The 26,495-nt window shown below is 42.9% G+C and overlaps 1 protein-coding gene across 2 annotated transcripts in view; it reads right to left on the reverse strand.

The window, feature by feature from the left end:
- The window catches only part of PRDM10 (PR/SET domain 10), a 97,808-nt gene that overhangs the window by 59,437 nt on the left and 11,876 nt on the right, over positions 1-26,495 (reverse strand). For both annotated transcript variants that reach the window (XM_082628377.1, XM_082628376.1), the window contains exons 2-3: positions 4,260-4,441; positions 1,713-1,877 (exon numbers count right to left, since the gene is read on the reverse strand). In XM_082628377.1, coding sequence (XP_082484503.1) covers positions 1,713-1,877; positions 4,260-4,328 — 234 coding nt within the window. In that variant the 5' untranslated portion in view covers positions 4,329-4,441. The remainder of the gene's footprint in view (positions 1-1,712; positions 1,878-4,259; positions 4,442-26,495) is intronic.

Below are 26,495 nucleotides of genomic sequence, written 5' to 3' on the forward strand. Positions count from 1 at the left end.
AGATTTCTTATATTTGACAATAAAAAAATTATCATAATTCAGACATTTAGTAACACAGAAATGAACCAAAAGTTGGTCACAGGACATTCTTCACATAATCTACATGCACTTATTTTAATACAGCTAGGGGACTAAAACTAAGAAAGGACATTCCAAAAGTACCATCTGACTATTAGGCAATTTCATCTTCATGTAGATTTGAAAGGTATTTATTAGGTGGGTCCCATGTCTTCTTGGGAGTGATTTGAGTCTCTTGATTAAATATTGCATGAAGGCAAATTTTTATTACCAGGATCCTACTATAAACCATGGAACTGATTTCTCTTTTCATATGTTTAAAAGTGCTTTGTACACTGTAAAGTGCTAACAATACAAACTAACTTTTTTTTTTAATATTTATTTATTTTGGCTGCGCCAGGTCTTAGTTGTGGCACACAGGATCTTTTTAGTTGCAGCATGCGGACTCTTAGTTGTGACATGCATGCGGGATCTAGTTCCCTGACCAGGGATCGAACCTGGGCCCCCTGCATTGAGAGCGTGGAGTCTTACCCACTGGACCACCAGGGAAGTCCCATACAAACTAAGATTTATATATTGGGGAATATTCGTGTCATGCATTTGGAAACTAAAATTCAGAGTCACTGGCAAAAAAATGAAAGTAGCTGTAATTGTACAGTTTTTACCTGCGCTTCTATTACAGTTCTACACATCAGTAAGTTATTAGTAAATAGCAGTTAATAAGCTAGTAGGATCCCTTGTTTAACTGAAATAATCTGCATGTTTTCACTGATCTGTCTTGATTAAGTTACCATGTTTGGCCTGGTTGTTGATACTTTAGGAAAAGTAAAAGCTGATAATCTTGTTAATAAAATCAATCAGGAACTTCCCTGGTGGTGCAATGGTTAAGAATCCACCTGCCAATGCAGGGGACACAGGTTCGAGGCCTGGTCCAGGAAGATCCCACATGCCGCAGAGCAACTAAGCCCATGCGCCACAACTACTGAGCCTGGGCTCTAGAGCCCACGAGCCACAACTACTGAGCCCACGAGCCACAGCTACTGAAGCCCAAGCACCTAGAGCCCATGCTCCACAGCAAGAGAAGCCACTGCAATGAGAAGCCCACACACCACAACACAGAGTAGCCCTTGCTGGCTTCAACTAGAGAAAGCCTGGGCGCAGCAATGAAGACCCAACGCAGCCAAAAATAAATAAATTTATAATTTAAAAAAAATCAATATCGGGCTTCCCTGGTGGTGCAGTGGCTGTGAGTCCGCCTGCCGATGCAGGGGACACGGGTTCGTGTCCCGGTCTGGGAAGATCCCACATGCCATGGAGCGGCTGGGCCCGTGAGCCATGGCCGCTGAGCCTGCGTGTCCAGAGCCTGTGCTCTGCAATGGGAGAAGCCACAACACTGAGAGGCCTGCGTACCACAAAAAAAAAAAAAAAAAAAAAAAAAAAAATCAATATCAATAGTCGGTTGGGGAAAGAACTCATTCGAGGTTAGTGCTCTAACTCCTTATTACATTTAATTTAAATAAATAAACCATATCTTCCTCTGCCCAGTTGGTTATAAGCTCCTTGAGAACATAAATCTTATATGAATATTTCCTGTATCACCAGCAAATAGCACAGTGACTGGCAGAGAGTAAACCTAAGTAATTGGTGAATTAACTGATTAACAAACAAACTATAAACCATAGTCCTTCACGTGCCTGCGCAGCTTCCACGGGATGGATGTAGACCAGCGTGTGCTCCGGACCATCCACTGACGCGTAAGAGGCACCATCTGCCGTGTACACCACCTGCTGCGGTGGACGGACCTGGTCATCGGTGTAGACAATCTGGGCCACAGTTCCAGCGTCTGGAACAAAATGCACCTGGGGCAAAAAAAAAAAAAAAAAAACCAGCAAGTATGTAGCAACCACCCTTGTGGAACAAAACCTGTCTCACAAAGACACAGCACTGACCGAGAACATTATACACTTGGATTTCTAAAAGATCCCCACTGAAAGGAGAACTCAACTGATATGCCTTCATCTATGCTGAGTTAGTGACTTGGCAACAGGATCCAAGGACCTTGTCACTGATTTATTGCTCAATACTAGGCAACCGATTTAAAGTTCCCTTTGCCTCAAATGTCCAATGCAGGTATCTCTTTCGGGGAGTACTAGGGTTCACTGACCCTAGAAATGTGATAGAAGATGCACGGTTGACAACATTACCAAACTACAAAATACAAATTATTTGTAATGTGAAAAAATATGTCAAGACTCAAAAGCCAGTTGCTTTCAACACATCATAAGAATTCTACTTTATAACTAACAGTGCCTTTTGGCAAACACATTAAAACAAGGTCACTTTCTTTCCTACAAATTCTTTCATACTCCAAGGCCGTTCTGGAGGCGAGTCGGTAAACGTTTGCTGACTCGGTGAATGTAACAGAACTCTCCCTTGCCAACTAGGTAAAAATACAAAAAATTCTAAGAAAGTACTTTTAAGGGGTTTTGGACAACTATTTCAGTTGTCACCAGGGGAAATAATTTTCTATCTACCGAGAACTAAAGCAGAAACTGGATTCTGTAAAGTGCTTTCGAGTAGTCAGCTTTGGAGGTTCTTGAAGGCTGGCATACAGCCCAGTATCTGATATGGAAGGTACAAAGCAGATGGTCAAAGAACACATTTGGGAGAGAAATAGTTTATGTGCTGATATTGAAGTTAGATCCTCTTAGGTCAGATTCCTTACTCTTACACTGTCTTGGCTTTAGACCTAACTTTTTAATTTCAGTTTTTTTCCAGTGGAGAATAGTAGATCCCGAAGATGACATAAGCTAATTCAATCCCCAGAAAGAAAACTGGAGACCCAATGAAGTCAAGCACCACATAAGTAAAACAAACCTCCACTTCAATACTAAGCACTTAATCCAGCTTCTACATAAATCTGCTTTGTCCATGAAGATACAGTTTGCATCCATACAAGAATTAGGCTTCTAAGATATTTGCGCAGTTTTAAGTGCTGCAAAATAATTTTGTGAGTTTAGATTTGCTCATTGACATCAAAATCTTGAACTAGTTTCAATGCTTAAAAAAGAAAAAAAAAATTTCCTTAAGAGTTATCCAGACTCTTCAACTTGGTCTTCAACACCCAGTACTGGACTAAATCAGAATTCCTGGTTGGGAGAAGGAACAGTGGGAGGAGGGGTGCAAGCAAGGGTGCTGAGTTCTGCCATCTACCATCTGGTTACCCACAAATGTGGACCCTATTTATTAACGAACTACATTTTTGTTTATAAACAAAATACACCAAAATATATAGCTACATGAAAGTAACCTTCCAAATAGTTTCCACAAGAACCAAAGCAGCATTCTCAATTATTCTGCTGGAAGCATCTCTGGAACTTTTTTGCTCAGTATTCAAACTCAGACTTTCAAATCATACCAGATGATCAATTTTATGTATTGTAAATCTGTTATATTGCTTAAATTAAATAAGAGGTGTATATTTAAATGTTTCAATGCTAATTTTCTGATTTGGGTAATAATACTATGGTTATATAATTTGAAGAAAATTAAATTAAAATTACATATATATTATAATGCTTTAAAATGAAGTGTTATACTTTGGTCACATGTAAACACGGCTCCCTGTGAGTGCTGACTCTTCTCAAAATTCAAATGCATACCAAAAATGCAGAGGTTCGCCTTTGCTAAGAATAGTCAAAAGAACATGTAGCTGGTTAGGATAGCAATTTGAAAGGCAGAGATCACTCGTTACAGCAGCATCTGAATAAGTGACTAACCTCCAGAGCTGTGGATTCAATGGGACAACTTTCAATTAGAGGTTTACATCCTGAATTTGAGAAGAAAAGGAAAAGCCACTCACTTTATAGGCATACCTTTGTACTTCATTACACATGAAGAAACAAAACCCTTTCCAGGATAGCATAAAGAAAACCTCCAGTTTGAAGCTTTCAGCACCAAGACCATGAAATAAAACGGAGCAGTGAAGTGGATTATGACAATAAGATAGGGGAAAGGCAGAGAAGCCATGAGTGGTATGCAGCTCCGCAAAATCACAGCACCCCATGCTGCTGGAGCATCCAAGGTGCTGAAACGCTGCCCATTCCTTCTGCACCAGTTCTGCAAGTCCGCTTCCTCCCAACCACTCATCACTGTATAGGAGCTGCTATTTCTCTAGCTGTCAGCAAACTGTAACAACTAAAAAACTGCTGTCAATGCCCAGCTGGAAGACCACTCTTCACCTGTGTGGCATTCTCCTCATGCTCTGCAGCCGGAGGCCACACATGTGAGCTTTCATCTTTGGAATCCATCCTCTCCTTGCTGGACAGCGTCCTGGGCACCTAGAGCAGCTCGGGGTGAAGGACAGTCATCTGCCAACCACGTGAGTGTTCATCAAGGGCAAAAAGGCCTCTCCGCAACGTGCCTGAAAAAAGAGAGAAAAGGACCCAAGGCTTTAACTAAATGAATGCATTTTAATAAATTACAGTTTCAACCACAAAAAGGGGGAAAAAAAAGCTTTGTGAAAGATTACACACCTGGGCAGAAAGGTAAAAATGAAGAAACCATTTGGAATAATGATGCAATGTATTGCATACTTGCTCTGCTCTGGGCACAAGTTAGGTGGATGGAACCTTCATCACAAATGCTGATGGCAGCCCTCTTAGTTCTCCTGAGGAGGGCGAGGCCCCCAGATGCTAAATGCAGGGAAGTGCTGGGTTCACACCAAGACTCGCTGCTGCTCGGCCAGCTCGTCCCTCCCTTGCACACTTGTTTAAAATATTTTATTTGTTTGTTTGTTTGTTTGTTTAGGTTGTGTCAGATCTTAGTTACAGGCACATGGGATCTTCACTGAGGCATGCAGGATCTTTTCGTTGTGGCACACAGGTTCTTTGTTGCGGCACTCAGGCTTCTCTCTAGCTGTGGAGGGCAGGTTTTCTCTTCTCTAGTTGTGGTGCGTGGGCTCTGTAGTTTGTGGCACTCGGGCTCTCTTGTTGAGGCGCGAGAGCTCAGTAGTTGTGGCATGCGGGCCTAGTTGCCCCAAGGCATGTGGGATCTTAGTTCCCCAACCAGGGATCGAACCCAAGTCCCCTGCATTGGAAGCCGATTCTTTCCCACTGGACCACCAGGGAAGTCCCTGCACACTTGTTTAGACACTGACTTCCTATACCACCAATTCAAAATGAACAGCAGAATAATAAAAGTCACAAAACGCGATAAAAATGGCAGGCAGAGGGAGCTGAATTTTCTGGGCCACAATTCGGTGAATACAAATATAAACTTTGTTTCCCATTGGGTCCATACAGGGGTGATGGGTGAGCAAATCAAACATCAACTAAACATCAATGTGCACAAAATCTACATCTTGAAACATTATTATTTTCCAAAATAGATGTTTTAATCAATCTTCCCTTCTGATGATGATAAAACACTGACATTTTAAAGGTCACATGAGATCTGCTGTTTAACAGGGCAGCCAGGCCTGACACACCTCCTCCCACCAGCCCATTAAATAGCAGAATAGACAGGAAAGGCCAAACTGCTCAGAACACCATTCAACTAAAGGTAAGAAAGACCACTGCCCAGGGATTGCACTGGTGGTCCCGTGGTTAAGTCTCTGCCTTTCAATGCAGGGGGTGTGGGTTCGATCCCTGGTCAGGGAACTAAGATCCCCGGTGCCTCGGGGTGTGGCCAAAAAATTTCAAAAATAAACAAATTGCACACCTCTTTAAAAAAAAAAAAAAAAAAGACCAGAACCCAGCCAGAATTTTCTCCATTGTTAATGGAAATAAGCTGAGAAACATTCTTAGGCTACACACGCTCCAACCTCTGAACCAGAATAAGGCCCATAGAAGAAAGAAAAGAAACTGGAACACCCAATGTCAGGGCCTAAGTCTGGGATACAGAAAAGCCACGTCCAAACAGCCTGGGAGCCTCTTTGGAGCCACTGAGGAACCTGCTCCTGCTCGGCTGCAATGCTACCATCCTCACCCCCGCCCGACGGCACCCCACCACACACACACTCGCCCTGCACACACCGGAGGGTCCTGGAAAAGATGCCCATGTCGCCAACAGGTGACTATATAAGCAAAGGGGCTGGGGGCACACTCTCTGGAGAAATGGAAATGTTCTCTATCCTGCATCTAGACTGGGGGGTGGTTACATGGGGAATTCACGTGTCAAAAGTCATCAACCTATTCAATTAAAATATGTGCATTTCATCATGTGTAAATTATATCCTATAAAGTTGTCTTAAAAAAAAAAGCATACCTTCCTATATAATGGTACTATCTAAGCATTCATAAAAAGATGGTCAGGGTGAGTTGCACAGTATGTGAATTATACCTCAACAAAACTTGTATTTTTTTAAAAAGGAACAAAAATATTAAGAAACCTAGGAATAAATGTCACCAACAATATAAAGATCTATAGGAAGAAAATCAAAAAATTATATAAAAGGACATAAAAGGATCAGTATTACAAAATCATAAAATGTTCCACATCAGAAGTGCTTTTTTAAATTTTTTTATTTTTTAATAATTTCAGACAGAAAAGCAGCATAAATAGTACAAAGAATTCCTGTACTTCTTCACTCAGGTTCCCCAAACGGTAACATTTTACCATGCTTACTTTATTATTCTCTCTCCTTCTCTCTCCCTCTCTCTCTTTTGTTTTTTTAACTTGAACTATTTGAGAGTAAGTTGCAGACACAAAGCCCCTTTACTACTAAATTCTTAAGTGCCTGTTTCCTAAAAACAGGACATTTTCTCATATAACCACAGTACTATCACAATCAGGACGTTAACATGAAAACAGTACTATTACCTAATTTACAGACCACATTCAATTTCTGCCAATTGTCTGATTACCGTCCTTTGCAGAGAAGGAAACCCCTCTTTTTCTGGCCCAGGATCCAATCTGGCATCGCACACGGTGCGTCCCGCGGACACGTCCCGTCTGTCCCCTCTGATTGGGAACAGTCCCCAGTCTTTCCTAGTTCTCCACGACCTTGACATTTTGGAAATGCACAGGCCATTTGTTTTTCAGAAGGTCCCTCAATTTGAGTTAGTCTGATGTCTCTTCATGGTTAGATTCAGGACATGTATTTTCAACAGGAATTAATACCACAGAAGAGATGTTGTGCTTTTCCCATACAGGAATCTGAGATTTTTTTTTTTCAACTTAGTTTGTCAATTGCACAATCACTCAAGTGCACAAGGGGACACAGCGAGGATCCAGGCAGGCTCACCCCTCTCGCTCTGGAAACACACCAGCCCAGAGTGCCTTTCTTATTTGTTTTCATTCTAGAAAGGTGCTTATTATTTCTCTCTACCTGGAATCCCTTATCCATTCTTCAGAATCAACCCATACCATCAATTTGTTATCTATTCTTCCAAAGATATTTTATGCATATACAAGCAAAATTTAAACACTCCATGCCTCTGCAACCACACACAGCAGCATGCTATTGATTCTATACAAAGCAGCATCTCTTTTAAACCTTATTTATTCCATATAATATCATACCCTTTACATTGTTCCACATCCATATAGCATTTCCTCATTCTTTATTACAGCTGCATCATTTCATTATATGAATATATCATAATGTATTTAATCTTGTGTTGATAAACAGGTTATTTTTAATCTTTTGTGATGAATGCATTTGGACATACAATGTGCTATATCTTGAATTCTTTTGAAGTCTCTGAGGGATAATTTGGAGTCAGTTACAGTGGCTGTATGGCTGTAGAGTAACTATTAGTTTCTGAACTCCAGCACTGGAGCTGTCCTCTCCCTGTGCCTAGCGTGCAAGGGCCCAGGGGACACATCTGTGCAGAGGCAGAAGTCGGTACAAGAGGCAGAGTGGCTACGAGCTTGGGCTCTGGACCCGGATTTCGGGAGCAATTCTGTGACTTAACTGACCTCAGGCAAAGCAAGGACAGTCTCTAAATCCCTCTCCTTCTCTGTAAAATCGGGTTATTGACAGAACATGAAATAATGCACATAAAATGCTTAGCACAATGCCTGCTCCATGATAAACACTCACATATTAGATTTTTTAAAAAGGTTCAATCATATTGCATTTTTCTGTCTAAATGCCTGCCTCCCCATCTCAACTCGAAGTTCCTTCAGGTCAAGGAATATGAGTAACTCTAGATCTGTCGTGTGGCATGTCCTTGACCATTTGTACAGATCGGTTGCAGGGGGAAGAGAGAAGAAGACACCTGATCCCAATGGGGGTGTCCACGGATGACTTCTCAGAGAAGGTGAATCTTCAAGGATGAACAGGAACAAGAAAGAAGAGATGGGAAGGGACAGGATATTTACTCTAGACTGAAATACCTTTTTTCTAATCTTACCAAAATAAGGAAGTATACATTACATGACATAAAATACCAGAGACTGCAGAAGGCAAGGATAAAGGGGGAGAAAAAAAGAAAATAACCACTTGGCAGATGGGAGCAAAATAACAGAACAGTTCATCGACACATAGGAAAGCCTGCTAGTAAAATTTAGCAATAGGGGTGTGAAATACTGCCCACAGTGTCAGCTCCCAATAATTTTAGAATACTGTTAGCACATAAAGAAGCCCAAGATGGTGAAAACTCTTGGACTTCCCTGGTGGTCCAGTGGTTAAGAATCCACCTCCAATGCAGGGGACATGGGTTCGAGCCCTGGTCCAGGAAGATCCCACATGCTGCAGGGCAACTAGGCCCATGTGCCACAACTACTGAGCCTGCGCTCTAGAGCACGTGAGCCACAACTACTGAGCCCGCGTGCCACAACTACTGAAGCCCGCGTGCCTAGAGCCTGTGCTACGCAACAAGAGAAGCCACTGCAATGAGAAGTCCGCACACCGCAACGAAGAGTAGCCCCCACTAGCCACAACTAGAGAAAGCCCGCGGGCAGCAACAAAGACCCAGCACAGCCAAAACAAAATTAAATTAAATTAAAAGGGCTTCCCTGGTGGCGCAGTGGTTAAGAGTCCGTCTGCCAATGCAGGGGACACGGGTTCAAGCCCTGGTCCGGGAAGATCCCACATGCCGCAGAGCAACTAAGCCCGTGAGCCACAACTGCTAAGCCTGCACTCTGGAGGCCATGTGCCGCAACTACTGAAGCCCGCACGCCGCAACTAGAGAAAGCTCACACACAGCAACAAAGACCCAACACAGCCAAAAACAAAATAAATAAATAAATTTATTTTAAAAATACATTATAAAAAAATTAAACTAAAAAAAGATGGTGAAAATTCTTTAATTCAAAAAGTGTCTGGAATCTAAAGCAGTGATACAGAATACCCAGTTCTTGTTCTTTAAGATATATTGATACTTATAAGACCTATTGAGCTTCTGTAACTACTAAACTATTCAAAACAGTGTGACATTCTGCAATTATTTATTGTTTAATAAATTGTTCAAGAAAACTGAATTTTAGGTATGACTCCGCTACTAAGTAAGTCACTTAAAAATCCTCTAGCATCAGCTTCCTTATCTGTAAAACGAGAGTATAAAGTGGTTTCTAGCCTTAAGCTTAGATGGGAAGCAGCAGAGTACAGTAGAAAATCCACAGACTCTGAGTTGAACATCCGGGCTTCCCCAATGACTCAGCTACTCAGTAGTTACATCCTTCGGCCAAATCACTTAAACACCTTGAGCCTCGATATTATCCTATGTAAAATGGATATGATAATTACCTACTGGTGTTACAGTGAGGGTTACATGATATATGTAAAAATCCCAGGCACAGATTTAGCACATGGTAGTGCTCAAATGTGTCAACTTTCATATTTTACTGATGAGCTATAAGACCTTCAGAATTTTCAAAACATTTCATATTTTTGTATTTTATTTATAAATTTATTTATTTATTTTTGGCTGTGTTGGGTCTTCATTGCTGGGCCCGGGCTTTCTCTAGTTGTGGCGAGCGGGGGCTACTCTTTGTTGCGGTGTGCAGGCTTCTCATTGCGGTGGCTTCTCTTGTCGTGGAGCGCGAGTTCTAGGCGCACGGGCTTCAGTAGTTGTGGCATGCAGGCTCAGTAGTTGCGGCTCACGGGCTCTAGAGCGCAGGCTCAGTAGTTGTGGTGCACGGGCTTAGTTGCTCCGCAGCAGGTGGGATCTTCCTGGACCAGGGCTCAAACCCGTGTCCCCTGCATTGGCAGGCGGATTCTTAACCACTGTGCCAACAGGGAAGTCCTCATAGTTTTATAAACCTAGCAATTTATCAAATAACCAATGCCCTGTACCTGAACTTTCTTCAGAGTAAGGCTTGTCATATTTGATTTCCTTTTTTATTACTACTTTTTTAACTGCACAATTTATAGAACCCTGTTGATCTTGATTTATAGGAGAGGCGGAAGGATGATTCCAGGAACTACCTTAGCGCTGTCCAACAGGCAAGTGCTGACTGGCTCTGTGAGCTAGGGACAGACTTCCTCCACTCCTCTTCTTGACCTGAAAGAACCCGAGATCCACAAGCTGTACCTTGTCTAGAAAATGGCCACCTACCTTCCTTCTTTCACCCCCTGTCTAAAATGTTAGAGACTTCATTTCCAGGAAGAGAAGCATTTCTATCCTCTCTAATGATTTTATTCAACAAATATTTATTAAATACTTATTAACAACAAATGTTTATTAAACGTGCCAGATGCTGTTCTAGGTCCTATATATATACATATATATTATATATATGTTACATATATATAATATATATATATATGAATGAATGAATAGTGTTATATAATTGAAAGTAGGAGCTTTAGCATCAGACAAATCCGGGTTCTATGCCCCCAAATCTACCATGTGCTTACTAGGTGTGATGTTAGTAAGCCACAGACTAATCCTCAGTCTCCTCGGTGGAAAATCCAAATTATCTGCCCGGCATGGCTGTTGTTAAGACTTAACAGTCTGCATTTCACCCAGTCTCTAATGCACTTTTTTTCACCTGTTAAAGTGTCTGAACGAGGGGTCCATTTTACAACACTGGGGTCCCACAGTTGCTCTCACCCAGGTGGCAGTGAGGCTGTGGATGCACCGCCTGCTCGTGTGTGACCTTGCTCGCAGCCCTTCATTAGTTCTCTCCTTGCTTCACTGAGTCATGTGTATTGTCAGCACTAGACACCCTGAGTGTAACTGCCATTTTAAATGCAAAAAGATGACACTGTAATTTGGCATTAAAACTGAAAGGCATGGGAACAGCACCTGGGCACAAATTTGATTAGGGAAGCAAATATCCATCACTGGAAAAATGATCTTGCCCCACAAACCTATGGGACTTGGGTATAAGAGACAGCGTCGTGAATGATGCTGCTTTGTGCAATGTAATTACTGAGATATGTGGAAAGACAGGCCTGCCACAGGCTGAATAAAAAAAACACCGGGGGCTTCCCTGGTGGCGCAGTGGTTGAGAGTCCGCCTGCCGATGCAGGGGACACGGGTTCGTGCCCCGGTCCGGGAAGATCCCACATGCCGCGGAGCGGCTGGGCCCGTGAGCCATGGCCGCTGAGCCTGTGCGTCCGGAGCCTGTGCTCCACAACGGGAGAGGCCACAACACTGAGAGGCCCGCGTACCGCAAAAAAACACCGGGATCAGAACTCCTAGAATGGGTACAAGCTGTTTGGAGGAGATTCCTGGTGAGAGCAGGGTGCCCTATTTTCAGAAATGCTGTGTCACCAGCACTCTTGATGGCACAGAGACATCGATGACCCTGAGTCAAAAGTGATCTGAAGAGTCAGCCTCTGAAAGCGACAGCATTTTAGGAATATCTTAAACAATTCATTTCACTTATATTTTCCCTTTTATGTATGCACAAGTGATGTGATAAAAAATCTATACCTAAATAAATCTAAAAGAGCTCTTTCAACAAGTATCTAATAAAAATTCTAAGTACCCAAAAGCCCTTGAATCAGGGTTTAATTGGCAAGGCTTTTTCCTTTTGTAATGACACATAAAATAATTGTTGTTTCTTACCACCAACATCTTAGATTCAAGACAACATGACAGCATTTGGGATCACGTAGCATAATGACGAACATTCGAGAACCGGTAGCAATTCTTTTCACGCTTTGTGAACATCGAGCATGAAAGGTTGAGCGAGAGCTCTGCTCCCACGGAGCTCACAGTCTAGTGGGAGGGATGGGCGGCTGGCTTCCCAGCCCACCGGGGACGCCTGCGTGGTAAAAAGGACAGTGAGGAAACGTGAGCGGGAGAAAGAAGGAAAGAGAAACGCCTGCCTTTCCAGCCGCTGCACTAGTAAGGCTGGCCCGGAGCCGGACGATGGAGTGGCCCAGTGACCCAGCCTCCACATCGCCTGCCCTCCTCCTGGTTCCCACCCCACAGCCGTATCCCCTCACCATCCACCAGCCTGGTTCCCACCATCACCGGAAGAAGCCAATTCTCCAGAACCACTCAGGACTTGGAGTCGAGAAGCTCCCGTTTCATCACCTGCACGTAGAGGTGGAAGAAGAGGCCCAGATGCACCTTCAAAGGTAGATGTGCACCCGGGATGACAGGATGAACTATAAATACAATCTCACTTTAAAACGTTGTTATAGATAGTTGTTAAATTCCCCGGTATTATGGCACATTGTTGAACCTCAGAAACACTAAGAATGCAGCAGAGGTTTCTGCACTGGTGAGGGGCCTTCCAGATGCGTCATTCTTTACATGGAAGGAAGTGTGCCCCCATCTAGACAGTGCACTTGCAAATCAACTTTTCTGGCTCACGGCAAACTAACCAGCAGAGACTGCTAACTCCTTCCCTGAAATCCTACACGACGCACGCCATAGAAAGAAGTTAGAGGGAGGCTGATAGACTTGCAAAATGAATATAAAAACTGTGAGAAAGAAAGTGGAGGAGGTGGCTTTGCAATCTAGGGAGGGAGCTGTGGGGGAGCTCAGAACAGAAGGGGACCAGCCAGCAGAGTGGGGGTGAGGAGGCAGATTTCCTTCTCGTTCTCTCCCTGAGCTCCTGCTGCCCAGCCTGCAACAACTGTCCCCGCCGCCGTGCACAAACTCAGCAGTCAGCCCGGCGCGGCCAGCGGTGGGGAGACCTCAGGGCACGTGAGAAGGCTGGGCGGGGAACAGACACCCAGGCCAGGAGGCCAGCCAGCGCCTCCCCCTTAGGCCTAGGGCAGCAGTGTGCACGGACAGGAAGGTTCTCCTGGGGCAAACAGGCAATGGCTGGGCCCAGAGGCTCTCTGGCCTGATGTACAAGCAATTGCTTGTTTTTGTTTGCTTCACCTTTCACCTTTCTTGGAATGAACAGGTACAGCTATCTGGTGACTTTTACTGACCCAAGTATAAAAAGAGCATCCTTCAGGAATACTCACATAGGAATCCGTCTCCATTTAAAGGAATGCTGCTTGAGCTTGCTTTAGGTTAGTTACACTGGAATACGAACGCAGCCACTGGAACCGCAACTTGCATTTGCCGTACTTAAATGAGAGCAGGCTTGGGATTCAGAGAGCCTGGCTTAAAATCACAGATCTGCCACTCTTAGCTTTTGACAATTGGTTTACTCTCTCTGAGCTTCAGTGTTCTCAACCGTAGAATAAAGAACTGAAGGATATTAGCTGTGTAATAGTAGAAAACAACTGTAACTAATGTACACAATACAAAAACACCTTTATGTCAAGAAACAGAAAGGACACCTTCTGAAGTCATATTTAAGATTAGATTCCACTTGGTAAGAATGATTTCACTCTATGTAGAGAGGGGAAAAAAAAGAAGAACACGTTCATTAAAGCACTAACTTATAAAAAGGGAAAAGACAGATTATGGGGAATCCAATTCTATGACACAGGATAATAGACTTGCAGAACTAGAAGAGAGATTCCAAGCCCACAGTTCTCAAATATGTTCACAAGACAGGACCACAGTGTTCTTTGCCAAGCACCATGAAATATTAACATACATATTTTTTATGTCACAAAACAATATTAGCTAACATTTGTATAGCACTTACTACGTGCCAGGCATGTTCTAAGTACTTTACATGTATTAATTCATTTAATCTTCACAATAACCCATGAAGCTGGTACATTATTGTCTCTACTTTATAGGTGAGGGACAGAGAAAGTGAGAGATTAAGTGATTTGCCCAGGGTAACAGAGCTGGTAAGAGCTATTATGTGGCAGAGCTGTGATGCCCAGAAGCCCAGGCATGTGGCTACTGAGCCCATGTGGTGGCCACCATTCCACCCTGCTTCTCGTTCCATAAACTAAGATTACTTGACCTGTGTTAAGATTCCGGCATAAATGGCTCCATTATATGAGCTATATAAAAATCACATCCAAGCTCATTTTATAATTTTTTTAAACTATCAGATTAAGCAAGACTAGGTATTCCCAAGTTTTCCACTAACTTTTTTTGCTACTTGTTCATTTGTCACCTCCTAGTGCTAAGGTGATTGGCAGTAATAGCAACAAAGAGTTAATGAAATTTCATGGGACAGAAGCTCAAAATAAAGAAAATTCTATCCTTTATTTATTTTTTTTTTTGCGGTACGCTGGCCTCTCACTGTTGTGGCCTCTCCCGCCACGGAGCACAGGCTCCGGACCCGCAGGCTCAGCGGCCATGGCTCACGGGCCCAGCTGCTCCACGGCATGTGGGATCTTCCCGGACCGGGGCACGAACCCATGTCCCCTGCATCAGCAGGCGGACTCTCAACCACTGCGCCACCAGGGAAGCCCTATCCTTTATTTTTATTTAAATGAAAAAACACCTTGGTCTAGCTCTAGAACACTATCGTTTCGGGGGAGGGTACTTTGGGAACCACTCGTCTTGGGCAGCTTCCATTTTACAGAAGCTATCATCCAGCTCAGCACTGTGGCCATGGCATGCCCGAGGGAAGACAGTACTCAAAGGCCAAGCTCAGGACAGGATGTGCCACCATGTGCCAGCACCAGTCTGAGAAGTATCACTCATCGACTCCTTCAGCTGATTTAATGTCACGACAGCCGACAAAGTTGTTTAAACCCATATCCTCGTGATTCAGAAGACATAACAGGACAGAATCACAACGAGAGCTCTGCTCTGCACAGCTGATCACCACCGCACAACTGAGGTGCTACAGTAAACATGAGAGCTATAAGATCAGACCAAGCAGACTGGAAATAAAGGGCTTCTACTATATCTAAGTGCCCATCGACAGATGAATGGATCAAGAAGATGTGATACATATAGACGATGGAATATTACTCAGCCATAAAAAAGAACTGAAATAATGCCATTTGCAGCAACATGGATGGACCTAGAGATGATCATACTAAGTGAAGAAAGTCAGACAGAGAAAGACAAATACCATATGATATCAGTTATATGGGGAATCTAAAATAGGACACAAATGAACTTATCTACGAAAGAGAAACAGACTCATGGACTAGAGAACAGACTTGTGGTTACCAAGGGGGATGGGGATGGGAAAGGGATGGAGTGGGAGTTTGGGATTAGCAGATGCAAACTATTATAGAGAGAATGGCTAAACAACGTCCTACTGTATAGCACAGGGAACTATATTCAATATCTTATAATAACCTATAATGGAAAAAATATGAAAAAGTCTACATATATATATGCATGATTGAATCACTTTGCTGTACACCAGAAACTAATACAACATTGTAAATCAACCATACTTCAGTTAATTAATTAATTAATTAAATGTGGGAAAAAAAGGCTTCCACAATGTTCACTCATGTGGAATGGCAAGCTGAGATTTTACATTTCATTGATTTCTGGAAGAAATAGTTTTGGAACTCAGAAGGGAAAAAAAACTGAACTTGGTTCTAAATGGTGAACAGGAACTGGTAGAGGAAGTAACAATGGACAAATAACAAACGTATACAGATTTCAACATAAATTCCCCATTCTTGCTGAAAAGGGGAAGCCCAAATAATCCATCCCATAGTTTCTCAATTTTAAAAATTCACAACAAATTAGTATTTCCATTGAGAAAAAATGAAAATGAGAAGTGAAAACTATCAGCAACGCCCTCTCCTTGCCCAGCAAGGTGACCCACGCCCCAGCAGACACTGTTTATTCGAGCTTCACCCCAGCCAGGGGCCAGGGGGAGGGCTAGCGCAGGACCAGCCTACAGTTCACCAAGGACCAGGTGACCACAGACAGGGTGATGACTCACCCACAGTCCTGGGTCTGGTCGGCCTGAGGTCCCTCCGTTTGTCAGAGCCCAGTTCCATCTTAAGGGGCCACTATGGCCCCAGCTAAAGAGCTCCTGGAAACCTACAAGTGAGGGCAGAGTAGTAGGACTAAAATATCATTTTTTAATTCCACGAGGAAATAAAATAAGCACAATTCCAGTGAAGGGAAGTACACCAAAGGAACTAAAAGCTTCTGAGAAAATAATCAGGGAACAAGGCCTTCAGAAAGGCTTTCAACAAATTGTTAAAATTATAATAATAAACTTTTGACTAGGTTCCAAATAAAAAAGGGGTGCTTAATTAAGCAGTTATGGATTTGGAATATTTCCGTATAAGCAGAGAGGTCTAAGGGTAAAGATAAAGGATGAAGAAGTGATCATAATGGGGTCCTCCAGGTATTTCTACCGATGCCATTCACATTTCACATTTGTTATAAATGTTGGCAATGAAGCAAATAGTGAAATGCACAAGACTGCAAAAAAACTCCAGAGAAAATTTTATGCCACTGGGGAAAAAACTCCAGAAAAAACCTTCAGAAACTGGGTCGTGAGCAGGGGAGAATGGCAGATAAGTGTCGGCGTAAGCTACACTTTTAATATTATGAGACTGAACTATCTGTTACAGTCTAAAAACTATTGTAGAGGGACCTCCCTGGCGGTCCAGGGGTTAGGACTCAGTGCTGTCACTGCCGGGGCCCGGGTTCAATCCCTGGTCAGGGAATGAAGATCCGCAAGCCGCACAGTGCAGCCAAAAAATAAAAATAGATAAATTAAATTAAATTAAATTAAATTAAAATAAAAACTATTGTAGAATATATCCTAAGTAACTTTTCCTAATTTGTTTCTGGCCATAAACAAGGACAACACTGTGTAACCAGAAGAGAGCTGAACTAAGGTTTTTTAAAAAACACAGAGTATAAAACACAGGATGACAAGAGCAAGCAAGGAATGAGGTCAAACAGGCCTGCAACGGTCACCTTGGCCATCTCTGCCTCTCCATTTGTGTCCCTTTGCCTTCCACTTCTCCCACAGAAATCTCCACATTAGGCAATGATTCCTCCTACTTTTCTTGTGCACACAAAGGGCTTCAGAGACTATCAACTAAGGGTTCTCGTCTTTGAAAGAAGGTTATTTTTTCCAGTCAGGGCTGTGGCACTCCTTTCTTCATGCCTCAAAAGAGGCATGCAAGCAAATCTTTCTTTGTGTCAACCCAAGAAACACGGGCTTTATTTTCCTAGTTCAGATAAGAACTTTTTATGCACCAAAAAAAACCAAAGATTGATCCTCCCATCCCATTTGAGAGTTTGTCAGCAATGCATTCGAATCCCATCAAGTCACTCAAAAGAACTCTTACCATTCACTCAAAGAAAAGAAAAACCTAGGCTAAGGACATGCTGGGGGTCTTAGCCTAACAATTCTACATTAATATCGTTGAGAATTCAAAAGGAGCCAGCACTCAGTGGGAATTCTAAAGGATGATAGACCTTGATGTTTGCCTTTTCCTTTTTACAGAGAATAGCTGGTTGGCTGGTAAAATGCGAAGGCAATTCCAAAGAGGACCCTATCAGGAGTCTTCCATTCTGCTCTTACAAGATTTCAGGTGGAAACCTTAAACCGCGGTGTATCACCGGCCTACAGAGAAGCACACAGATCATTAGTGTCTGAGCTGAGGGGTGTTCACAAAGTAAATGCATGTGGATCAAGGAACAGAAAGCCACCAGCGTCTGCAAGCCTTGTGGCACCTTTCGGAGAGACCATCTGCCTCCACCGGCCTCCACCCTCTGCCCATCCTCCGGCAGGAGGCAGAAGGGCCCCCCACCCCACCAAGCTGACTCCAGACTGGTCGGCAGTTTCTGCAGGCCTACAAGACACAGTCTGCTCCTAGGTTTGACCTTCCGGGAGTGGCAACGGAAATTTCTAGGTAGGTGTTTCCTAGGGAGCTTCTTCCTTGGTGGGCCCGGAATTCCAATTTTTTTCTTCCCAGCAAAGTGAAACTACCAAAATCCCACTCTGCTATTCAGCTGCTTTTGGCATGACTTGTTGGCCTGCTGGCCAGCACAGCCTAGTCAACAAATAGCTTGAGGGGAAAACCAGAGCCGGGCTTCAGGCTGCCTCCTGGCCTCTGGGACCCTGGCCCCTCTGTTCTGATAGCCTTCGCAGCCCTTCACCTGGAATGTCTTATCTCTCCAGCCCCACAAAGTAGCCTAAAGCACTACCTGCTTCTCTTGTCTCTTAGCCCTTTCCAACCAGCTTCCCAGCCTCCTGGGAATCAGAAAATGCTCCAAGGGCAAAAGCAGGTGCAGAAATCCAGGCACGGTTCAATAAGCATCCCCTCTCTCCTGGGTCTGACCATTCAGAACTGGCTGCCTTGGTAGGAAACTGAGGGCAATCCCAGGGGTATGAGACTGTGAAAACATTTCCCCTTTGACCTTGTGACTGTGTTTATCAAAATCTGAGAACTTGTGGACACCAGTAATGGTAGCCCCTGGTAAGAAAAAACTGTCATATGACACATTTGATATGACAAAGTATAATCAAGATACACCCAGAATCACTAAATAGGTCATTGCTTTATCAAGGAGCAGAAAAGCAATGAGAAAGCTTCGGAATATAGGCAGTATCTCAAAATATTGTGTTGTTATTAAAATGTGATTCTTCCAACTTTGAAATTGAATATTCCTTCTTCATACACTGCAATGGAGGAAACGTCCCCAGTCTGACCCAAGCCCAGGGCTCTCCACCTGGGCTGCTGGGCAGCCTGTCCATCTGGTCCCCTCAGGGGCTGCACCGCTCGGCCTGCTTCCCCACACCCACTCCTCTGCAGCATCACTGCTCCCTCCCTACTGGAACACTCACATCAGCAAATGTGCACAGTATCTCCTATCTTTACTGTGCACTTTTCTAAATGTGTTATATTTCAATAAAATGTTTACAGTAAAAAAAAAAAACTTTCCCTTGGGCCCACCTTCCTGCTCACCTACTTCTCTCTGCTGTTCTCACACACAATAAATAGCTGTCGAGCCCACCTCCACTTCCTCGCCCCACATTCCCTCCCCAGTTGGGCTTCCACCCTTGCCAACACACCACCCTGCCCCCCTGCGAGGCTGCACCTTTTAAAAGTCTACAGCCAAACCCCAGGCTCCCTCCAGGTTCCCAGCTCACTTGACCTCCAGAACATTCACACCCTCCTTAGGCTCTTGTCTCCACCTCCTAACACTAAACTGTCCTGGTTCCCTCCCACCTCTATGGCACCTCCTTCACAAGCTCGCTTGCTGGCCGACCTCTAAAGGCTGCGCTGGCAGACCTCTCCTCCTTCTAGCTTTACATGCTCCCAGGGCTCAGGCCAGTCTTCAGGGCTTTTGCAGTGGCTCCACCTGGGTGCTCTGGCCAGCACTTCAGATGGCCACCTCCTCCTCCCTATTCCGATTTCAGGGTCCGTGTTACCTCCTCAGCAGGCCTTTCCTGCTCCCTGTCCCCACGTTGTTCTCCTTTCACACTCTGCAAAGCATGTACCATCAATTAAGTGATGCATGCATTTTGTGCAGAGTCTGTGTCCCCTGCCACCCGCCACGGGGGACCGCAGCTGCACGAGAGTGCCCTCATCCAATGGGACAACGCAGGGCCCTCAGCACCTGGAACCCGGCCGACAGCAGAGGGTCATCAAATGCTTCTGGAATGAACGCATGGTCCAGTCTCCTGCCTTAGGAGGGAACCGCTTTCTTAACAAAAACACTCTTAGGATGAATTCCCATAAACAAAAAAATGTGTCAGCATTAAAATGATGGTGCACAACTACTTCCACAGTTAAGAAATTAAGTATATGTAGGATATCAATGTTTATAACTGAACTTTAATGAGCTGGAAAGAAAAAAACCATGGAGGGGGAGAAAGCAACTTCCTCAAGACATTATCTAGTACCATAAACTAGCAAATCCGAATATTCTGAGGGAACTTGAACTCACGCCAGCTATAAGACTGCAAAGGTACATGGAACTCAGCTGCTTCCCAAATCAAAATCAGTCCTTATAAACACAGAGTACACTGGGCCAAATATCGTATTAAAAGAAATTCTCTGAGAAGTCCACTTATTACAACCCAAGGAATAGATCTTGACGTCTGACTGTAGAATTTCTCAAGTTTCTGTATGCATGACCTGTGTCATGCCCATGACAGCACTGTCACAGTAGGTCAGATAGTAAGAGGAGCCAACCTCACAGTGGATAAACCCAGGCTCAAGGTGGCACAGCCAAGGCTGGTGGTAGGGCAGTTTGGGAACTAGAATGTACATCTCCCCCCTCCCCTGGGGCCTCCAACCTGCTTTAGTTAACAGGATGGACAGAGGTTCAGGGGTGACCATCAGAGCTGTCGGAAATCACACCTGGACAGTCCTCCCTCATGGAGAGCCGTGGTCAGTCCTTACACAATTCCTGGTGCCTTACCAGGACCTTCCACTAGCCTACTCCCACCCCACGTCCCCTTCCCCCATCTCTAGCATGGCGGCATGAACAGAGCTCCAGAGTCAGATGGTCTGGGTTCACGCTCTTCAGCCACCATCCACTCACTACGTGACCAGAGACAAGTCACCTCGCTTCCCAAGCCTTAACTCCCTCATCTATAGAACAGGAACAACAACGAGAGATCCACTTCCTAAGGTCGAACTATGAAATAATAATGTGAAACCATGAAATCCATGAAACAAAACACCATACCTGGCACTTGGGAAACACTAGCAGACGTTCATGGCTGTGGTTGTCCCAGTTACTGATATTAATTATTAATACACCTTAACAATGCACGTTCACTCCTAGGGTTAAGCACCTCTGGCTCTTCACCTGCTGTTGTGTAAGTGGAACATTCTTGAAATTCAAATCATACAGACTGTAAACTCTCCACTAACAGGAAAGGTTTTCCGACTAAGAAAATCTATAGTATATGGAGCTTCAGAATTATAGTTGAACATAGCTTATGTACCCTCAACTTCAGCAAAATATTAATCTATATCTTTAACACTGGCAAGATCTTTTATGCCCACTAACTACACAAAGTTGCCTTTTTTAATGATATCCTAGTTTCTATTATGCTCATTTTTGTAGTATACTTTAATCTCAATTTCATTCAAAATTCTGAGATAGCAACAGATAATAGCAAGTGTTGGTGAGTAAGCAGAAAAACTGGAACCCTCATATACTGCTGGGTAAGAATGTAAAATGCTGCAGCCACTATGGAAAACAGTCTGGCAATTTCTAAAGGCTAAACGTAGAGTTACCAAGTGACCCAGAGATTTGTCACCAAGATATAATAAACCCAAGGGAAATAAAAACTTATGTCCACATAAAAACTTGGACATGAACATTCATAGCAGCATTATTCATAATAGCCATAAAGTGGAAACAACCTAAACATTCATCACCTGATGAACAGAGAGATAAAATATGGTACATTCATATAATGGAATATTACTCAGCAAAAAAAAAAAAAAGAAAAGAAATGAAATACGGATACATGCTACAATAAGAATGAACCTTTAAAACTTTGTTAAGTGAAAGAAGCTGGTCACAAAGGACCATACATTGAATGATTCCATTTATATGAAATATGCAGAAAAGACAAATTAACAGAGATAGAAAGTGGATAAGTGGCTGCCCAGGGATCGGGATGAAATGAAGAATTAAGGGGTGATGGCTAAGAGGTGGAGTTCCTTTTGGAGTTATGAAAATATTTTAAAATTGATTGTGCTGATAGTTGTATAACCGTGAATAGGCTAAAGCCACTGAATTGTACGCTTTACGTGAGTGAATTGTATGGTACGTGAATTATATCTCAATTAAGCTGTTGGGGTTTTTTTAAGAAAAAAAGATGGGCATTTAAGTCAATGCAAACCTTCTAGGAAGCAATTTGGCAATAAACATCAAGAACCTTTCTATATTGGGAGATAGATACAGAGAGAAAGAGAGAGAATAATACTTGCCACTGGAGCAAACATAAGGGCATTTCTGATGAGAACAGCTTGAGAAAGTTCCAGAGCAAGAGAAGTTGAGGATATGCTCAGGGACTATAAGAGAGAAAAGCCTCAAACCATAGTTAGGATGGACCTACAAAAGACTTCAAGTTGAAGAATTACAATTCCCTAAGTTTATAAACTGGTTTTATCAGATTCACCTAAGGACCTAGGCAAAAAGACAAATTCCAGAGTCTCACCCCTGAAATTCTGGATTCTCTCAATTGCAAAGGTAGAGGGGAAGAGCAGGAAGCTTTGTTCATAAACCTCTCCAGATGATTCTGAAGTCAACCAGATCTGGCTAAATCTTGCACAGCAAGGGAAGAAAAATATTTTATCATGGCAATAACACCTTTTGGAAAATCATTCTAGAAGTAACATGAAGGACGGATTATACTGAGGCCAAGAACTGCCTTCAGGAAGCACTGGGCAAAGATTAGAGCTCTGAATTCTTATTCCAACTTCATGATATTAATAGTTATTCATAGACCTTTAGTGTTCAAAGTCACCTTCTAAAAAAGAGATTTTTTTTGTTACTAAGCAAAAATTTAGCAAGAATCCTTACACCTTTCTTCAAAATATGCAACTTACCAGCTTCTCTCATATGTTTGTGGTGTGAATGTCTTAGAATTAGGAAAAGGCTGTGTGGTTGTTAGGTCAGGTGGTCTTCCTTGCCAACCAGATACTCTCACGCACATTTGATTTTCCAGCTTCCCTTCACCGCATGATAACAAGCAAATCCATTCCGTGCACTTACCAGGAATATTGGAAATAAGCTTTGTATGCAAATATGGATTAATGGGGAACATCCGAAGACTGAAAGATTAATACAAATGACTCATCGAATAATATTGAGCATCCGTGTTTTCTGACTACGGATAATGGATGACATAGCTCTGAGCACAATCCATCCAGCTCCCTTTCTCAACAGTAGCATTTATTCGCAAGAGAACTGGCAAGGATACAAATACAATCTCTGGCCCAGGCGCACCTGTACACAGAAAGCTATCTGGTCCACATATCGCAAGCTCTTTGTTGAATGAGCAATTGCAGTAACTAAATAGGAGACTTGCAGGTGGGTCTTCTGGGGCCCTGAAAGCCTTTCTTACAGAGGGTTCTGGGTGGTAACCTTGACTCGACAATCACAAATCCAGGTTCAGATAAAATACTAGATAATGTTAAGAGGCATAATCTCAAATCCTAAGCTGTTTCCTCAATAAATTCAAGCGCTTTAAAATGTTTTAACTGGAAAAAAAAAGAATATTAAAATTGCTTAGAAGAAATTATTCTAGGGCACAATTTTCATAATTTAACATTTTGGATATAATACAAGAGAAGACAGTGTAACTACTCGTTCACTCTACCTCAACTCCTGAAATAGGCACAGGCTTTTGTTCAAACAGACGGGACCATGGCTCTGCCCCAGGACTAAGAAGCAAAGTGACACTGGTTTGAAGTCATTCCCTTTGTATCCAATTCAGTCCCCCTGTGAACAGGTAATATGGGCCTCATCTTCCGTTCATTTTCAAATTCTCATTCCTCAACCTCAACTTGTTTGCAAAGTTAAATATGAAACACAGAATGGTCAAAAATAAGCATTTAATTAACAAGATGGTGAGCCCACACAGATGACATAGTGAGGCAGTTACTGCCTTCATAAAAACTCTATATTAATGGCATATAATTAACATTATAATCTAATTTCAACCTCCTCCATCTTAATAAAACTACTATAAAAGGCCAGCATCCACCACTGGCCTGGTATTCAGAGGGGTCTTCTACAAGCCAGGACGTTTCTTACAGTGTTTTCTCAGTACAGAGTAGTGGGAAAATACTGGATGTGAGACAAGTAAAAGTTCTTTATCTTGACAACTGGAATAATAACACCTGATTTACCTAACTCAGGCTCACTGTTAAGATAGAATGGGATGTTTGTTACTGTATACTACAGTGGTATAGAGTGTATTCCAAATGTTAGTAACTATTTAACTCATGATGCTAAGTATTAGATCATGAAGGTGTCTTATCCAGAAAAGTCTTCTTTCCAAGTAAAAGACAATTTAATACATTTTCATTGTTAAACAATTCATTGGGGAATAAATATGTCTTAACTGTAGGCAAGGGTTCTCACAACTAATGTATTTCACTAGATAACATGTGTATTTCAACTTTAAACGGATAGAATTTTAAAACTATGTGATTAGCACTTTCTCCCATAAAGAGAGACATCCCATTCCTGTTTAGAAAGCTCAGCCGTATCTACGCTTTGCAAACACTTACCAGACCACTTCCTTCAGATATAGGTTACACGTCAAATGAGTTAAGACCACAAAATCAGGGTTTTTTGTTTGTTTATTTATTTATTTTGGGCTGTGTTGGGTCTTTGTTGCTGCGCGCGGGCTTTCTCTAGTTGCGGCGAGCGGGGGCTGCTCTTCCTTGCGGTGCGCGGGCTTCTCAATGCAGTGGCTTCTCTTGTTGCGGAGCACAGGCTCTAGGCGTGTGGGCTTCAACAGTTGTGGCACACAGGCTCAGTACTTGTGCCTCGCGGGTTCTAGAGCGCAGGCTCAGTAGTTGTGGCGCATGGGCTTAGCTGCTCCGCGGCATGTGGGATCTTCCCGGACCAGGGATCAAACCCATGTCCCCTGCATTGGCAGGCGGATTCTTAACCACTGCACCACCACGGAAGTCCAAGACCACAAAATTAGAATCCCCTAACAGATGCAGCTCTTTATTTTAAAAATCAGCATATTCATAGTCCAACTGATTGAAAACACATACTGTGGAAATTCAATGTTACTTAAGCAAACAACTACTGGCATAGTAATAATTATGGTTATTGCCATTTACTGAGTTCCCATCATAAGCCAGGCATTGTGGCTTATTAAATACTCAATTTCGCTTAATCCTCACAGCAACCAAAAATTATTACTTGTCCAAGGCCATAGCGCTGATAAGTGGGATTTGAACCCAGATCCCTTTCACTACAGAGCTTAGACATCTTTTCCCTTCTCTACTGCACAGCTTTCCTCCCAGCAAAGCTGCCAGAACCCAAGCATGGCTCTACTGTGCTGTCTCCTCGGACTCCCACCAGATGATGCAATCAGTAGGCCAAGCTGGATCTCAAAGGAACCAGGGGAGGTTGTAATTTACCAAACCCGCAAACAGATTTAATTGAGCAAATTAGTCAATAGCCAAAGTTAAGGTAACTACAAAGCTATAGTGAAGGGTACCCACTATAAAAATTGAAATGATAATCTTTTAAAACACAACAGTATTTATTATATGCCTATTCTGTGCCCAGCATTGTTTTAGGAAATGAAGAACACACTAGATATTATTAAAAATACCCAGCAGAGAGGGAAAAAATATATAATTTATTTACCCTTGTGCCAAAATAAAGCTACCTGTGTATAGAACCTAACAGCCCTCAAATATGAACTGAATCAACTCATATCAGGAAAATTAATTACCCCAAATATTCTTCCTGGTTCTCTCATGTGTATCAACTTCTCTAACAGTGGAGTCGCCGGGCTTTGGTGTCTGCTTGTCTTTGACTTTCTAGGTAATGCCAAATGGTTTTCCTAAGTAGTCATACCAGTTTCTATTCCTACCAGCCACGTATGACTGTTCTATTGCTCAAAAACTTTGGGACTTGGTATTGCCGACTTTTAAGTCAGGTACACGTTTGCCAACTTGAATTTAGGCTCAAAGTAACATGGCACTGTGGTTGTAGTTTGCACTTGCTTGATTATTAACAAGGTTGAACACCTTCTCATATGTTTATTAGACATCTGGATTTCTCCTTTTCTGAAGTGCCTGTTCTAGACTTTTGCCCATTTTTCTGTTAGTGCAGGTAACATCTTAAATAAAAAAATCTTTAAAAAAAAACCCTTTTCGAAACTGAGGTCATGAACATATTCCCCTATGTCAACTTCTAAAATTTGTACTGTTTGGACTTTTTTTTTTCTTTTTTTTTTTTTAAAGATGTTGGGGGTAGGAGTTTATTTATTTATTTATTTATTTTTGCTGTGTTGGGTCTTCGTTTCTGTGCGAGGGCTTTCTCTAGTTGTGACAAGCGGGGGCCACTCTTCATCGCAGTGCGCGGGCTTCTCACTATTGCGGCCCCTCTTGTTGTGGAGCACAGGCTCCAGACGCGCAGGCTCAGTAGTTGTGGCTCACAGGCCTAGTTGCTCCGCGGCACGTGGGATCCTCCCAGACAGGGCTCGAACCCATGTCCCCTGCATTAGCAGGCAGATTCTCAACCACTGCGCCACCAGGGAAGTCCTGTTTGGCCTTTTATTTGCCATGCTTCCTGGGTCATAAA

Source organism: Mesoplodon mirus (genome assembly GCF_964341445.2).
Source record: "Mesoplodon mirus genome assembly, chromosome: 7".
Taxonomy (NCBI): domain Eukaryota; kingdom Metazoa; phylum Chordata; class Mammalia; order Artiodactyla; family Ziphiidae; genus Mesoplodon; species Mesoplodon mirus.